This window comes from Macrosteles quadrilineatus, unplaced genomic scaffold, assembly GCF_028750875.1.
Source record: "Macrosteles quadrilineatus isolate MER2022 unplaced genomic scaffold, UCM_ALF_1.0 Scaffold_13__1_contigs__length_4303367, whole genome shotgun sequence".
Lineage (NCBI taxonomy): Eukaryota > Metazoa > Arthropoda > Insecta > Hemiptera > Cicadellidae > Macrosteles > Macrosteles quadrilineatus.
In genome coordinates, this window is record NW_026542606.1 from 412,634 (window position 1) to 429,905 (window position 17,272).

The 17,272-nt window shown below is 33.1% G+C and overlaps 1 protein-coding gene across 5 annotated transcripts in view; it reads right to left on the reverse strand.

Moving 5' to 3' along the window:
• The window catches only part of LOC129004934 (myelin transcription factor 1-like), a 197,071-nt gene that overhangs the window by 19,117 nt on the left and 160,682 nt on the right, over nucleotides 1–17,272 (reverse strand). For all 5 annotated transcript variants that reach the window (XM_054433652.1, XM_054433651.1, XM_054433650.1 and 2 more), the window contains 2 exons: nucleotides 16,700–16,806; nucleotides 9,535–9,742 (listed from right to left, as the gene is read on the reverse strand). In XM_054433652.1, coding sequence (XP_054289627.1) covers nucleotides 9,535–9,742; nucleotides 16,700–16,806 — 315 coding nt within the window. The remainder of the gene's footprint in view (nucleotides 1–9,534; nucleotides 9,743–16,699; nucleotides 16,807–17,272) is intronic.

The window sequence follows — 17,272 nt, forward strand, 5'->3', positions numbered from 1 at the left end:
CAACATTTTGCCATTCTTAAGATTGCTTCTAAGAATGGTAAAACGCACCTTGTCAGACAATCCTTGATATATTTTATATTGGAGATATTGCAATTATAATGAAATGTATAATTAAATTTACAAGTTCAACAAGGCCAATATATAATTATTTTATTTTATTTACTAGCGCTTTCAGAAACAAGGTTTCCTAAACTGAATCAGGTTCAGGTTATGCGACGGACCCGGACCGACGTGGTCTCTGGATTATCGTCTGCGTTTTCAACAGCTGATATTGCACTATTTGGTACCCTAGTGACTGAGAAGAGTATTTAAAATATAATGGCATTCATAATTAATTGAGTGTTTTCATTCAAAATTTGTGTGCTGTCCCTAGTTTTATGTCCCTATTTATATATTTCAAACTCTTCCAAAGTATTTAATAAATTTCCTTTTGCGCAGTACTGTAGAATTTTGAGACCATAATTTATATCCAGTATATAATTTGGTTATTAGGCTATTGTCAATAATTTTGAATGGAAAACTCAATTATGAATCCCATTATATTTTCAATACTCTCCTCCGTCACTACAATTAGTCCAATGTCAGCTTTTGATAACACAGACGACAATCCAGAGACCACGTCTTTCCGTCATATAACCTGATTCAGTTTACTCCCAGTCCTGCCCGCGGCAATATACACGTGTGAATTGATAGGCCTATCTGTTATCGTTTCGTGTTTTGTGTTTAATATTAGTAACGTATTCTGACGACACCTCCAGAAGTGGATCCTTTTGTAAGCTTGACGATAGTGGAGTTCAAGAACCACCCGAACATATGTAGCAAGTCAAATTCGACATTACGGTACATATTATTAAGGATTGTCTGACAAGATACGTTTCTACCATTATTAGTAATAAAAGGAAATCCTGGGGCTATCAAAATAAATTATAAGATTACTTCGTCACAAAAACCTTTTGTGCTGGTGGCAATTAAGGTATTGTGGGTATTTTGCCCGGCGATTTTTGTAGAAGGCAGCCAGCCTGGGAGTGGCGAGCAATAAGTCTGCCCTATTTCGTGACTCTGCCTATAATTTTGAAACAAGATACTATTTGCCAAGTATTATTAATGCACTTAAAGCTGTTTGAACTCTTAAGCCCTGTAAAAATTAACGCCAGTACACTTTGTTGGAGTAGAGTAATTCACCCACTATATTGTTGAACGTTTTGAAGAGCACGTTGTCTATTTCAATACTGAGCACATGTTGGCTAATAGAGATTCTGAATTGTAAATTGAAAAACTTCTAATTCGTCCATTAGTTAGATATAATTAGGCCTATGTATTGTTAAATGGCGTTTCCTATTAAACATTACATTTTGATTATCAGCAAGTTTGTTTTTCTTTACCTCAAGATTACTAAATACTTGAAGTGAAGAAATAGGTAGCCATTAACTTAAGTTAATTTGTTATAGAATCAAACCTAGGTGGCGTCCTCATCTCAATTACATTGATGAATATTAAATTGATAAACCTATTTAGTAAGACGGAAGTTAACTTAAAAAAAGCATACGGTATTGCAAAGATTGATTGGAAAATCCATTAAGCTATAACAATCTACTTAACTTAGACCTAATCGATGGAGTCGTACATCGAGGTTCCGTCAAATAAATCACTTTGACCGATAGAGATTGAAAGAAGGCCTCCTACTTAAGTAAAAAATGTCCTTAGGCCTAATTAAGGAACAAATGTTAAAAATTCTGACTAAGTTATAAAACAAAGAGATAGGCCTAATAGCCTACCTAGATAGCCTAAGTTATGTCGAAAAGTCACACTGGCAATAAGTTAAGTTAATAACAATCTCATGTTCTTTAAAAAAATAGTTGTTATAGCGTAAAAGATTATGTTAGGGCCTAACTACAATTCATCATAAATATGTTGTATTTTTTTAGGCATAATATGTTTCTGTAAATGTGTAAAAGTGTATCTATGTCATTGCTTATTATGTGTTTTATTTAAAAATTGTGCAACGCATGCCATGCATGTATATATGTTAACTGGCAATAAAGGAATATTTTATTTGATTTGTAGCCAAATGGTGGTGTGTATCGAATATCTACAATCGTACCTACTGTTGAGTTAGCCTATATTTATTAGACCTAATTAACTTAAGGATAAAGTGTAGGCCTACATCTAATCCCCCTTCACAAAACTTGCAGCCAAGTGCATTTTTTGTTTAGACTAGCCTACCTAATCAAAATTGAACTTAGACAAGAGATTTAATAGCCTAAGTTAAGTTGGTAAATTATGTTCTAAGGAGCAATATAGCATAAATACTTAGGCCTATTTGTAACTAATTATGGGTACATTCCTGTTAAAGGGAACATTCATTATTATCAATGATTTCTTTTCGATTTATCAATATTTTATTTTTTAATTCGATTTTATGGATATTAACAAATTTAAACTTATCAGCTGACAACTAAGTTTACGATAAATAAATATTGTTCAGTATTAAAAAAAACAATACATAAAATAAAGTATATTTATATTGAAATGAAACTGTTCTTTAAACTAACCTAACTAACCAAACTTGCTGTACGGTACATAAGTTAACATGTCAAAATTCCGTTTGATAGCCTATTCCCCATATGCCTTTTTGTTAACAAACAGAATTTTGAAACGGTAACTTAGCCTAGTTTGGTTAGTTATGTTAGGTTAGTTTAGGATAGATAATTTCTTAATCCAATTATAGGCTATTATTTTTGCCTAAACAAGATTAGGTCTTAATCCTATTCTCTAATACGAGCTATAACTCGGTTATTGAACCAAGTAAGTTATAGCTTGTAGACATATTTGCTACCTATGTCTGTTTGTCTGGTCTGTCTGTAATGCCGAATGCGTTTAAAGATATTAAAACAGATGGAATAAGTTATGGATCGTAAAGGAAAACAAAAATATCGATATAAATTAACCGAAAATAAAATCATCGATAAACAGGAAAGTACCTAGCCTACTGTAAACTTAATTAGGTATATTATAATTTGGGAAGGATTTTGTTCTATTTCACCGATACTAAACTTAGGTGTGCAGCGGCTTTTTAACGTCTCATTTCATTGGTTCAAAACTCATCTTCGCAATAACTTAAATAAGAATGCATCTTGGTGTGTCAGTGTCAATAAAATCTAAGTTAGGCTTACCGGTAGGCCTAATTCCTAAGTTTATAGGCTAAATAAGTTAGTAAGTTGGCTTAAAAATAGGCTAAACTTAGGTGAAATTAAAGGCTTCATCAATCTATAGAGGTTCTAATGTTTAATTTTGCCACTAGGTTTAGCCTAGTAATTTAACTTAGAAATTACCTTTGCTCTAAGGCCAGATTCTGTAGAAGATCTTGAATATCACATGAGTCTGAGTCACTGGATTCAATAAGCCTGTCATCCATTTTTGTTACTTAGTTTTTTTTTTATTAGGTTATAACTTATAAGTTAAGTTAGGCCTAAGTAGTTATTAGTCCTTCTTAGATTTTAGTTAGGGCTACTACTGAGTTCTGCCGCCTTTGTGATTTCAATGTCAAAGAACTCGATGCCTAGACCTAGTCAAACTTGAATTAATTAAGTAGGCCTACCTAGGCCCTATGTTAGCAAAGAGAAGTCTACCTTTATAACTAGAGCTGATAAATGGTAACCTATAAATGTTGAAAGTAATGACAGTTTTATAACAATACAAATGGTTTTATTTATTTAGATAGACCTTTCAAACTTACTAAGCTTTAAAAATTACTAACTTTGGCCTAGGACTAGGTTTTCAATATAAATTGGTACCTAGGTTTATCCAAGATGGATAAAATAAGTTATTAATTTACGATTAGGCCTATCTTAACCTATTGAATTATTATTATTTATTGCATATGAGCAAGGCCTAGTTATTATTAACATATTATGCCTAGTGACAACCTAGTGACTCATTTCTTTATTTAACAAGCTAATGAAGAGTTAATAGCCAAACCCAAACTTATCACAACAACAATGTTGACAATTGACATTGACAATGCAAATTGCAAAATGCAAACACTTTATTTTATTTACAATAAAAAACACAGACGACTAAAATAACAACAGGACGGGAGCAAATCCAGATGGCAGGACGGCTACGGACACTGAGCTATAATTCTAACTGGAGGTAGCACTGAATGTCAAAGATGCGTGTCGCCAGCCGCCATGTTTGCGTGAGGTGTGAGTTATAAAGAAGCCATGTTATTGGATGAAAAAACTCACTGCTATACAGACCTAGTTATAGAAGCCATGTCATTGGTTAAAAAAACTCACTGCTATACCAACCTAACAAAATCAGCGACACGCTCTTGACAGACTTCTGCCATGGCAGTGCTACCTCCAGTTATAATTTTAGCTCAGTGGCTACGGATGGCAGAAATTTGGACGACCATCTCGCCGCAGTAAATCCTACCTTTTTTGGAACTGCAACTGTTACTTTTGCGACAAGTATCGCCCTGTGGAACTGATTTGATGGAGCCGTTCCTGATAACAACATCAGCCATAAAAACTATTTCTCGAGTCACTTCACTTCGTTACCGGTACTAGTACCGCACTTTAATTATTTAAATTTAAATTTATGACTATAAATTTATTAAAATATTGAAAATAAAACATACAGTATTGAAAATCGAAAAAATATTAATTCAAATCTATATCTGTACTTTTTTAAGTGAGTCAATATTGTCATAGTCCATAGTAACCAAGCTTTCGTAAATACACAAATACCATTAGCTGCTCCTGAACAAAACAGCTGTTACAACACCACTTGCGACGTTGCCACTTCGAAGACCGCGGCCTAGAGTTAAAGGCGGCCGTGGTTACAACCCTACTTGCGATGTTGCCACTTCGAAGGCCACGGCCTGGAGTTAAAGGGGGCCGTGGGTGAAGCCAATTTTACTGTTAGTTCTGCCACGGCCACCTTTAACTACAGGCCCCGGTCTGGTAGAATTGGCAACGTCGCAAGTGGTGTTGATTAGTGACAGACGTCCCATAAGATAACATGGCAGACAGGTGACATCGGCTCATTAATTCGCAATTTATTGATTTAAATTTAAATTTATGAACATAAATTAATTACAATATTGAAAATAAAACATACAGAATTGGAAATCCAAACTATATGAATTAAAATTCTATGTCTGTACATTTTAAGCGGAGTCAATATTGTCATAGTCCAGTAACCAATCTTTAGTAAATACACAAATATCATTAGCTGCTTCTAAACAAAACAGCTGTTTCAATACCACTTGTGACGTTGCCACTTCGAAGGCCGCCCCGCGGCCTGGAGTTAAAGGCGGCCGTGGTTCTGCCCAGTGTACTGTAGAGTCGTGTTTTGTTTACGATTCGTTTCTTGCTATTTCCTGGGTGAACCCACGATGTTATAATTGTTATTTTCTTGTTTATTGTGTTAACCTTTCTGTGAATAATGTCATCATTGAACCAGAAATAAATTCTGTAAAAAAAGTAATTTACAACAACATTGTTTAACCAAATAAAACTATCTAATCATAAACAATAACTTGTCCACTAGCTATATAACCAAATAGTGAGACACAAAACATGAGAAACTAACCCTGAAATATAATAGAAACAAAGTGTAAACAAAACACGACTTCTACAGTACACCGGACAGAACTAACAACAGAATTACAAAACCCAAACAACAACAATAAAATTACAAAATGGAGTTTGTTCTTGTAACTCCATTTAGATCATATTTTCACCTCATCATATCTTCTGTTATTTATTTATTTATTTAGATTTTGTATTTGATAAAATAAAGTTATGTTTGGACGCAACTACAGTCGACGAATAGCCTCGCTGCCCATTTCGGCTTATTCCTTATAAACGACGTATAAGCGACGTAGCCACTTCGAAGGCCGCGGCCTGGAGCATGGCCGCCTTTAACTCCAGGCCACGGCCTTCGAAGTGGCAGCGTCGCAAGTGGTGTTGTAACAGCTGTTTTGTTTGGAAGCAGCTAATGGTATTTGTGTATTTACGAAAGATTGGTTACTGGACTATGACAATATTGACTCGCCTTAAACTGTACAGATATTGATTTTTAATTCATATTGTTTCGGTTATTAATTCTGTATGTTTTATTTTCAATATTTTAATAATGTTCATACATTTAAATTCAAATCAATAAAGGGCGCATTAATGAGATAGTGTCACCTGTCTGTCGTGTTATCTTTTGGGACGTCTGTCACTAAACAACACCACTTGCGATGTTGCCAACACTACAAGGCCGCGGCCTGAAGTTAAAGGTGGCCGTGTCTGGAGTTAAAGGCGGCCGTGGATTATGCCCTCCTCTTACTAGTAGTACCGGTAGCGAAGTGAAGTGACTCAAGAAACAGTTTTTATGGCTGATGTTGTTATCAGGAACGGTTTGATCCAAAAATCAGTTCCACAGAGCGATACTTATCGCAAATGTAGGTAACAGTTGAAGTTCCAAAAAAAGGTAGTAATATAAATTGGAGTAGGCCTAATTTGTATGTTTATCTGAGTCATTTTTATGTTTTCTGTTAAAACTTGATATCACTAATTGACAACATTATAGGTACTTTTTATATTAAAACAAATGTTTTTAAGTTTGTATTTTGTTTATTTGCCTTACTTTGTAATGGCACCACATCTTGCCCCATCCTGTTCACCCCATCTTGCCCTCATGCAGGGCAAGATGGGGTACCGTACTTGGTAAACTAAAAAAAGGTTTTTTATGTTTAAGTTTCTAAGTTAGACGAGTAAAAATATTTATATATACTCTATAAGGACACTGAAGTTTAAGTTGCAATATCAATTATTTTTATTAATCAATTAGGAAGCTTTCCAAAAATTATTAATGCTAAAGTTCCCTATCTTGCCCCACCTTACCCTAATATAAAGTATGATCAAACCTTTGGACCATTTTCTTAAAAAAAGTTTGTCTGCCTCTTGTAAAGATTGATAATAAAATGTCATTGGCACTTAGAAAAAATCCTCAGTTGTGTGGTTAAAGGGCGGCAAATTTAAGACTTGCCCCCCCCCCCCCCGGAAAAATGTGTAGCTGCGGCCCTGTCCAAATTGTTCTGCTTGTAGACAATATAATATGGACTTGGCAATTTCAAACTGCTTTACGTAGAATTTTACATTTAGATCTCAACTTCCACCCATACAAAATTGTTATGGTACAGAAATTGAATGAAAGAGGCTTTTAATCACAAGTTTTGACATTTCAGAGACTCTGTTGCAGCTGGCTACTGAAAATTACCTCTTAAATTTTTGATTATGCCTGATGAAGCTCATTTCTATCATTCCAGAAAGGCAAATTTCAGATACTGGTCTGCTGAAAATCCTAAGAAAATTCATGAAACATCACTTCATCCAAAGTCATCAGACCATATTTTTTAGGAATAAAGGAAGAACATAGTCACGGTAAACTCGGGACGCTATGTGGAAATGCTGATGGGGTTTTTATGGTTCCACAACTCTGGGAATGTTAGGGATAGAAATGACCAACACGTATGGTTTCAAAAGGACGGCGCAAAACTTGTCACACAGCCAATGATTCAATGACAGTTTTGTGTGAACTCTTTCCTGGTAAAGTGATCTCACGGTTTGGTGATGTGTCATGGTCAGCTCGATGTCCACACTTAACTTTGTGTGACTGTTGGCTGTGGGGCTACTTAAAAAGCAAAGTATTTGTTTCAAAATCTCGAATCATCCCTAAACTCAAGTAGTGTACACAAGAGATTACTCTACTATTCCCCAGGTGGTGATACGGAAGGTGACTGCAACGTAGAAAAGATGGGAAAGCTTGCGTCAATGGAGAAGGTCCATCACCTAGGTGATATAATTTTTCATAAATGAAAATGGTGTTAGTGTGAACAATATAAAATTATTTAATACATTACAATTTTTTGTTCTTGAGTTATTTAATTTTAAAACCCGTCAGGTTATTTTGGTGCACCCTGTAGGCCTATAATGTGTATTTTAGAAGATTTATTATAGTGATAAAAAGTGTAACATCAGAAGAAAGAAAAGTAAACAGCAAATGTAATAGCAACTTAACAATAATTTTATTGCAAACAATGTTTTAAAATATATCTCAATCAAATAGACAGGTGGCTTACAGCTACAAATCAATAAGTGCCATATAGAATTACTTTCTCACGCCCGGTCGGCTCCTCTCATCCATGAATATCAATTTGGAAATGAAATATTAGAACTAGACAGAGTTGATTGGATAAGAGATCTGGGAGTTTTATCTTGACCTCATTGCCATTGGAGCACATAAATCATGTCCACTAATGAAGCCAATCAGATTCTTTGCTTCATACTTAGGTATAAAAGATACTTTTGATCACCACAAACTATTTTAGTTTTATATAAAAGTCTTATTTGTCCTATTCTGGAATATGGCTCAGTGGTACGGTCACCATATATTTACATGGGCATCCACATGCTGGAGAGAGTTCAAGTAAATCAGGGTTTCTGATTTCAGATCTAGAGCGATAATCTAGATCGCAGTTATGGGTGTCATGGAAAATAAAAAGACATCGCTACAATATATCAATTCGTTTAAAAAAAATATTGCATTACCAAAGGTTTGTTTAAAAACTATACTTTCCAGTTATATGTTTAATCGTTCAGCGTTTTATCTAAATTCTTCAGTAGTGTTTAAGTAGGCCTACTCGTAATAGTATATTAATGTTAATGGTCCGGAAAATAGGTGTTTACCAGACCAGTATGGTTGTCTCGCATGGGATTAGCATACGAGTATAGTAAACACATTTTGGACCAGCTATACTACTCTAAACTAACCTAACAATAAAAAAACTGTAGCCTACAAATCCGTTTATATAACCGAATGGACTTAACAATCACTTCTCATAAGTTCTAAAAGAGGATATGTTTTTGTTTATTGATTCGTTGACCTATATTGCTGATTATAATCAGCTGGTGTGCAGTAAAAATTCATTACAGTACAGTCTAATGAAACCCCATGGCAAACAGCTGTTTTCCGGACTGATTTAAAGTGTGGAAAGTCTATTAAAACAGTAGTGTGGCAAAAATTTCATTTTCTCAACAAAGAAAATTATTTTGTTAGTAATTTAAAAAATAATAAAAATTAAATATAAAAAATGTTAATGGAAGTAGAGTATTAATTAATAAACAACAATATCAAATGAGAAAACTACTTAAAAACACAAACTAAACACTCAAAAAATTATTTTGTAAACACCCTATTAAACAAAAGCTTAGGCACGGTGAACAGAAGAACTGTAGGTATTTACAAACATAAAAATATAATGGAAACTTGTAGGTCTAGTCAATAGACCATAACAGATTTTGATATGACAAACCGATATCATCCTACGCTAGGAAATTGTGCTCACCAAACTGAGCCAGCCCAATGTTCTGCTGTAAGCCCGTGCATGTGCACTATTTTCTTTTGCTACTGCTCATATTTTTGTTTTGGGGTTTCACTTATGAAAGAAACTGTAAAAATGTCTTAAGAATAACTCACCTATCATTCTTTGATGATGGAGGAAGTTTATCATGCTGCGGAGGTCCCATGGGATAGCAGGCGGCTGGGGAGTATCCGGGTCCTGGGGGATAGCTTCCTGCAGGATATCCACAGGAGTAGGCAGAGGGTGGGTAAGGAGTGTAGCTGTTTGCTGGATACTCAGATCCAGACATAGCATAACCTGGATGGGGGCTCATCCCCGTGTAACCTAAGGAATCAGGTTGAGAGAATTACTTTCTAGAATTCGCCTAAACATAAAAAAAAATAAAATCACATTCATTTTCTTAGTATTTAATGATGATAGAATAAAATTAATAGAATATACACACACAACAGGACAATATTTTTAAAATGGAAGAATTACCTTATCCAACCACAGTTGCTAGTATGACAACTAGTTTCGTTCCTTAGAACATCGTCAGGTCATTGTATGCAACCACATCTTCAATGTATGTATGTACATTGTGGTATGTCAAAAGATTCTTTAAAAACACTGTCAGAATCACAATAGTAAAAACTAGTCATGTTGATCAAACTATTAAAATTGAATAAAAAGTGATAAAACTGGTTAAAACTGGTTAAAACTGTAAAGGCTGGCCAGCACTTTCTTATCACTGTCACTGACTAAAAAAAGTTTAAGTTTGATCAACATGACTAGTTTTTACTATTGTGATTCTGACAGTGTTTTTAAAGAATCTTTTGACATACCACAATGTACATACATACATTGAAGATGTGGTTGCATACAATGACCTGACAATGTTCTAAGGAACGAAACTAGTTGTCATACCAGCAACTGTGGTTGGATAAGGTAATTCTTCCATTTTATCAATTATATTTCCAACCAAGGGTCACAATGAATAACAATATTTTTAAGTAAGTGCATTATTTGATAGAACAAGTTTAAGGGTTTAAATAATTGTGTCGTTGATACAGAAATGGGAATAAGATGGTTTAATGTATCACAGTAGTTTTCTAGATGTTTTAACTGACCAGGATCAATCAAGAATACCAGAATATATATACCGGGTGTCCCAAAAAGAATGGATCAAAAGTAAACTGACATGAACACTTTTTTCTTAAAGATAAAAAGCTAACTTTATATACATTTTATTTCTTAACATTTTAAGTTTTTCCCAACATGATTTCACCGCCTAACCTCAACATGTTCTCCGTTGTTCGCTCGGAGAAAGTCAAGGCGGTGTTCAAGCTCAGACCACACATTGTGTCGCATTTCATTGGATATTTTCCAAAGGCTTCCCTTATCTTTGCTTTAAGTTAATCTAAGTTTGAGATCGGCAAGTTATACACTTGATCTTTCACAAATCCCCATTCATACAAAAAAATCACAAGGCGTAATGTCTGGAGATCTAGGAGGCCACCGTATGCGACCGCCGCGACCAATCCAACTGGGAAGGTTTCATCCGTCTGGCCGATGTTTCCAGAATCCTTAAACTGCCTGTACCATTGCTACATACTGTTTCTGGATGGTGAATTTACATTGTATACAGTTCGAAATCTCCTTTTTACTTTAACCACTGATTTAGTCTCAATGAACCACTCAAGACGCTGTGCTTTTAACTGCACATTCATAATGCAACTGTGTTGTTTGTTTATGTTTTGAAAATTCAAGCATGATCACAACAATGGACAGCTGATTTTTGTTGAATCATACTAAAAAAAAAAACTTAAAGATGTCAGCTTTAATATAAGCCATACTTGACTTTCCTACGAACCTCAATAACACGTATATTAAACTGCAGATTTGATCCATTCTTTTTGGGACACGGTGTATATATAGTGCAACCCCCATTGCTGTAACAATTACGGCTCAAAAGTTATTGCAACTTTTATGATTTTCCCCTATAAAATATCATAAATACTCCCCCCGCTTCCGCTTACCCATGATAAAGGTTGTTATCAAGCTTATAGGAAAAAGTATGAGTCAGATTGCTTATACCGTTTATTTAGTACATTATAGCCCACTGTGAATAGTGATTGTTTTAGCATTAAGTTTAATTTAACTAAATTGGTCGTAAAATTAAAAGTATTAATAACAACACGATTTAAAAAAAACAATTTCATAAAATAAATTTTTAGTATTCTCAGAGGGAAAAATACATAAAAAAACTAATGATGATTGAAACTCAATTGTGTTTGTTTTTAATTTGGTTTTCAGCAATATTGAGCTCTTGGAAATGATCAAGGGGCTCACTACAAGCAATTTCCAATTATTTCAAGAATAAAACTGGCAGCAACTGGAAGTCAATTCGTCAAGTATTGGAATAAAAAAATTGCATTCATATTAAAAAAACAAATTGAGGCTGGGGAAAATCTTGATCAGAAAAAACTATTTTATCTTCATTGAATGTTTTATTTTTTATTTTAGAGGAACCTGCATAAATTAATGAAGGTTCTGAAATCTGTATTAAAAAGTTGACTATCTCAATGTGCTATCAATATCCTGATTGTTGTAATTAATTTCATCCTCTTATTTACAAAAAAAAATAAATAAAAGTTAAATACGGTACCTGTGTTACTGAATCAATTAAAGGTTTAAAAGTAAAACTATTAGTCTACCAACCAAAACTTTTGATCCAAGTTGTTTTATATTATGTGTCCAGTAACCCAAATTGTGGAAATGCATCTTTTTGCATGACATTTGACATGAACATTTTCATCATTTTTTTAATTTCACAAGATTCATGATTCATCTAAATAGGTAACGTTTATTAGGAATTGGAACACAGTAGATTTAAAAAAACCACAGTGTATTCTCTTCTGCATCTTCACCGTTTTGTGAAGCATGGGTAAAGCAACTATAATATACCGTAACTTAACTAAACTCAGAAATCCATAAATAAATCCCAAAGTACCCATGAACTTTTGAGAAAACTACAACTCACATACTTATAAGCCATATATACTTAAAATGTTTGTCGTGAGGAGAAACTTGCTCAAAACTGTCCCTTATATCATAAATTAAGGTTGTAATTACTTTCTAAAGGAAACTTTCCATATACATAATGTTAAAAGTACCTCAGTTGTACTTATTTGTATGTTATTCTTTCAATTTACCTTATTAAAATCAGGTCCCAGACAGCACAAGGATATTTTATAAATATTTTTAAAATATACATCCTCATCCTAAAAATATTTTATACATTTTAATATTATTTTTAAAATATTTTTTTTTTAATTTTTTAATAATATGTTAACATATTAGTTTCAAAATGATTTTTTAATGGTCTTAAAAATACATTTTTAAATATTTTTATTTTTCGGTTGAATATATATTTACAAAATATTTTTAATATATATTAAGACAAAATAATTAATTTTTTTTATGTAAAAGATATTTATAAAATATTTTATTCACCTAAAAATATAGCTTTTATGAATATTTATAGAATTGTAACTGTAAAAATATTTTATAAATAGCTTGTTTAAGTTCTAAAAATATATTGTGGTAATTTGTTTCAATTGAGCTGGGTAAAATATATTTCCCACACATTTAAAATATATATTTTGACAGCAAATTTCTTGTTCCTTAAATAATTGTTTTAAGGCCATGACTAAAACACTTCACTTGACTTTTTTAAAATAATTCAAGTTGCCTATACTAAAAATTGCATTTATATTAAAGTTGTCTTAAGATCACTCCAAAAATAATACATTTTTTCCCCAAACAGTTAAACAACAAGGTTTAGACTATGTTGTAAAAGTAAACTTTTAAAATAGGCCTACTGGATGTCCGCCCAAGTAGCACACATTATTGTCATTGTTGACCCAACGTTGGGAAATGGTTCGGCATGGTTGGGATCTATAGAAAATTGGATCTATAATAAATGTAGTCAGATGATGTTGTGATACTAGATACAGTGGGGAACACCTGCTTAACATATAACAATTATACTAAAATGTAAATTTTTTTCAATTAATATTCTTTAACTAATTTGAGCTAATTTTTTAATAGGTGGTTTAACAATTTAAGGGGAAAGATTAATTAATCTTATAAGATCATCAATTATAATAACATTACTAATCTAATGGTAATTAAATAATCTATATTCAAATACCAGTACCCTCTCTTCTCTCTAACTCCCATAAAAACAATTCAACTAATTGATGCCCAAACAGATAAACAGAATCATATTAAAAAATAGTACAAGTATTGCGACATTGCAACTATTGGCTACTCTTTGACCACTTGAAAACTCTAATTATCAACACTCACAGCTAGCTCAGAGGTAAGATAAGAGGCTCACAAGACGAAGGTACCAGGTTCCAGACCCGGGTCTGGGCTAAAAAATTTTGTTCTAGTTTTTTTTCAAAATTTGTTTTTATGAACTATTTAATTCTAACTAATCAATTTACTCAACTAATAATTATGCTTTTCATATTAAATCTTTATTATTTAAAATATTTATAAACATTTTTTTAATAATATATTTTTAAATTTTTTAAAATATGAAAATGAAATATTTTATTAAAATATTTTTAGGATACATTGGGGGTAAAATAGGATGCATTTTTAAAATATACTTTAAAAATTAAAAAAATATATTTTTAAAACATCCTGTGCTGTCTGGGGTGTGATTATTTGTTTATATTACACTGTACTCTATTTTGTTTATTTCAGCTAACTTAACCAATCGATAGTTTTATTAATACTTATGAAGTCAAATGGGAGTGAAGCCCGTGGGTAACAGCATAGACAAATAGAATAAATATAGACTGTCAGCTGTGTTGCGGTTATCATAAGTTCTGGCGTCCACCGCTAGGTTTGCCATGTAGTTACGGCGCACATCACTGCAGCGTCTGCTGCTCACATACGGCTACTGCGCTCCTCGCCTGAAGCGGTGTGCGCCGTAACTACACGGTACTCCTAGCGATGGGCGCCGGAACCTTCCTTTGACAGTCTATATTTATTGAGCGAAGCTCACTTTCCCTCACTTTGTAACTTCTTTGTAAGAGCATCAGAATGTAACGGCTTGACCAATTGATATGAAATTTGGCCAACAGCTAAAGAATACTGAGCACAATGTTTAGGTAAAACTTATTTGCAAATTTCCTTCTGGATTTTATTTTACGGGTCACACAATTTCGCTTGTTATTTTAATGTAAGTTGAAAGAAAAATTATATTGGGTTTATGACATATGGGTTTATCTCGTTTCATTTAAATAAGATAAACATATGTTAATTGTTTGTAACTGTTTTGTTTACATTTCAATGTTTACTTTCATCCTAGGTTAAAGTTGGAATGTAACAGTTTATCAATGGAAGTAACAGTTTTGCTATATTTGTTTTGAGCATGCCTCAAAGGCCACGTCGTAATATTGGTCGTCGCACCAATAATGCAAATATTGTAAGAGAGTCAGAGAGTGGCGTCGTGAACAAGAAGAACCAGATGAAGCAGGGGCAGAAGAAGCTGATAATGATAGGCAGTTAGCTAATCAATCCCAACATGAATTAGATGCACTAAAATTTTACACTTTGCACTAACTGTCATCGCCAACAACACTAACAGCTTCAAACCAATCACCGATTTCTTCGCGTTGTCGTTCGAATGCAACTAAATTCACGGCGTTAAATAATATGGATGTGTCAAGTGTCCCGAACGAATTAACTGACCTGACGATTGTAGAACAAATGTTGATTGCACGAGTACATCCCGCTATGCGCATTTACAAAGTACAAGCAAATGGTCAGGATGGCCAGTTTGTCATTCTTTAGAACTTACATAATATCGGGCAAACAAACGGTGAATCTGTTGAAAGGGAACATATTGTAGGTTGTTAGCTGCTTTAGCCATTGACAATCTTTAAATAATGCTTCGCTCATTTATGCGTCTAAAGTGTAACGACAGACCACCCTAGTTTTATATTTGTCTATGGTAACAGCTAGTTACTCTGTAAAGCTAATTGGGTAATAATCAAATCCAGCTGATAATAAAAGATTAGCAACAAAGCTATGCACCCATACAATTTTTTAACCTTCCACCAGAAGTGTACTCCTCACTTGCTAAAAAATTGCACAGCATTTCAATAGTGTAACTTTTGCTAAAGACCCTGATATATCTACCAATAAATTGCTATTAGGTGCAGAATTTTACATTTTTAAACCTTCTTTCCTTCAATACCAGTAAATATTTCTTAAATTAATAAATTCATTTATTTGAATTCCATTTAGTGCTATTCCTTACAAAATACTATTCATTTTTGTGAGCTTTAGAAAATTACTAAATACAGTGGGCCTATAAAGGAAAAAAATATCAGTTGTAACTATTGAGCAAAGATTACACTGAAGATTAATCGATATAGGGGAAAATAGAGCTAATGTTGGTGTTGTGTTTCGTGTTGGTGACGTTGAGTACACTGACGTCAATGTTTCACTGAACTCAATGTTTCACTCTTATTTAAGGGTATATTTTACAATTTGTATGCACTCTTCAGTTTAATTAGTAAGTTAATTGTATTACTATAATCTTTATAGTAAACAATGTACGCTTGAATCTGACTTATATCTATCTTCAGCAAATCCATCATACGAGAGTATTTTAGAGAGTATGCTCATGCTGAAGTTTTACTTTTACTTAAAGAAAGATTTAGTTTAGTACCAAGAAATGAATTACACCCCTTACATACACTACGTATTAAATGCTACCTGTGATTAATTCCTACAGTTGGAACTAAAACAAAAAAAAACTTATTTGATTTATTTTTAACATTAAATTGTTTTATTTATTTAAAAAAAAGAAATGAGTGAGATTAAAACTAATTAATCTATTGGATTGCCAGGTTAAAATTTCCATCATCATAAATTGAAATTCCACTGAAACTTAAATAATAAAAGCCAAAATTAGTTTTTAAATAAATGTGAATTTCCTTTATATTATTGTTTATATACAATCAAAATAAACTATACCGAGCCTGTCAGAAAAAAACTGCATGGCTCTGTCCCCTGGTTCTTAGAATAAATCACATAAAACAGGTGTTTATTTTCCCAAACATAGAAGTACAGCAATCTCCGCATTCAGCCGGGGGCATTTCAAAATCAGTGCATCCAATAAAGAGTTACATTTTTTTGAAGAACTGAATACAGAAAAAATAAGTATACTGTACTATTTGTATTGAGACAGAAAGGAAATCAGCTGCTGCTTACCATTGACATCCCGGTAAGAGTCGATGTAATGAGTTCCTCCCGTGTCTGGAGTAGACTCCCGACTGTATCCTGCAGGACCTCCTGGGAAAACCGGACGTCCAGGAACCCTAAACAGACAGGAGCAAGCTGCTTGTCTAATCAGAAAATTAGGAAAATAGTTCAAATAACCGGAAACAATGTAATATGATTACAGCTTTATAGCATAATATATAACTACAATATTGTACTTCACTCAAATTCTTTTCATTCTGTTGCCAGAAAACCCAACATCAAAACTAATTTAGCCAACAATGTAAAAATCATAATGTACAGAAGAAGGTATGAGAAATAAACTACTAATTTAACTTATAAATAAGTAGGATACAGAATTTTTAAGGAAACAATTTATTGTACGTTTAAAACACTTTTTTAAATGTCAATTTGTGTATCATAAATGACATAGCTAATTTTAATTTATTAGGCTTTGTATAAAACTACTCCATTTTGACTGCCAGCATCAGTCAAGAGATAGTTTTTATACATTTTCCAGAAAATAATTTTGTAATTGTAAAACATTTAGCCTAGTAAAAATGT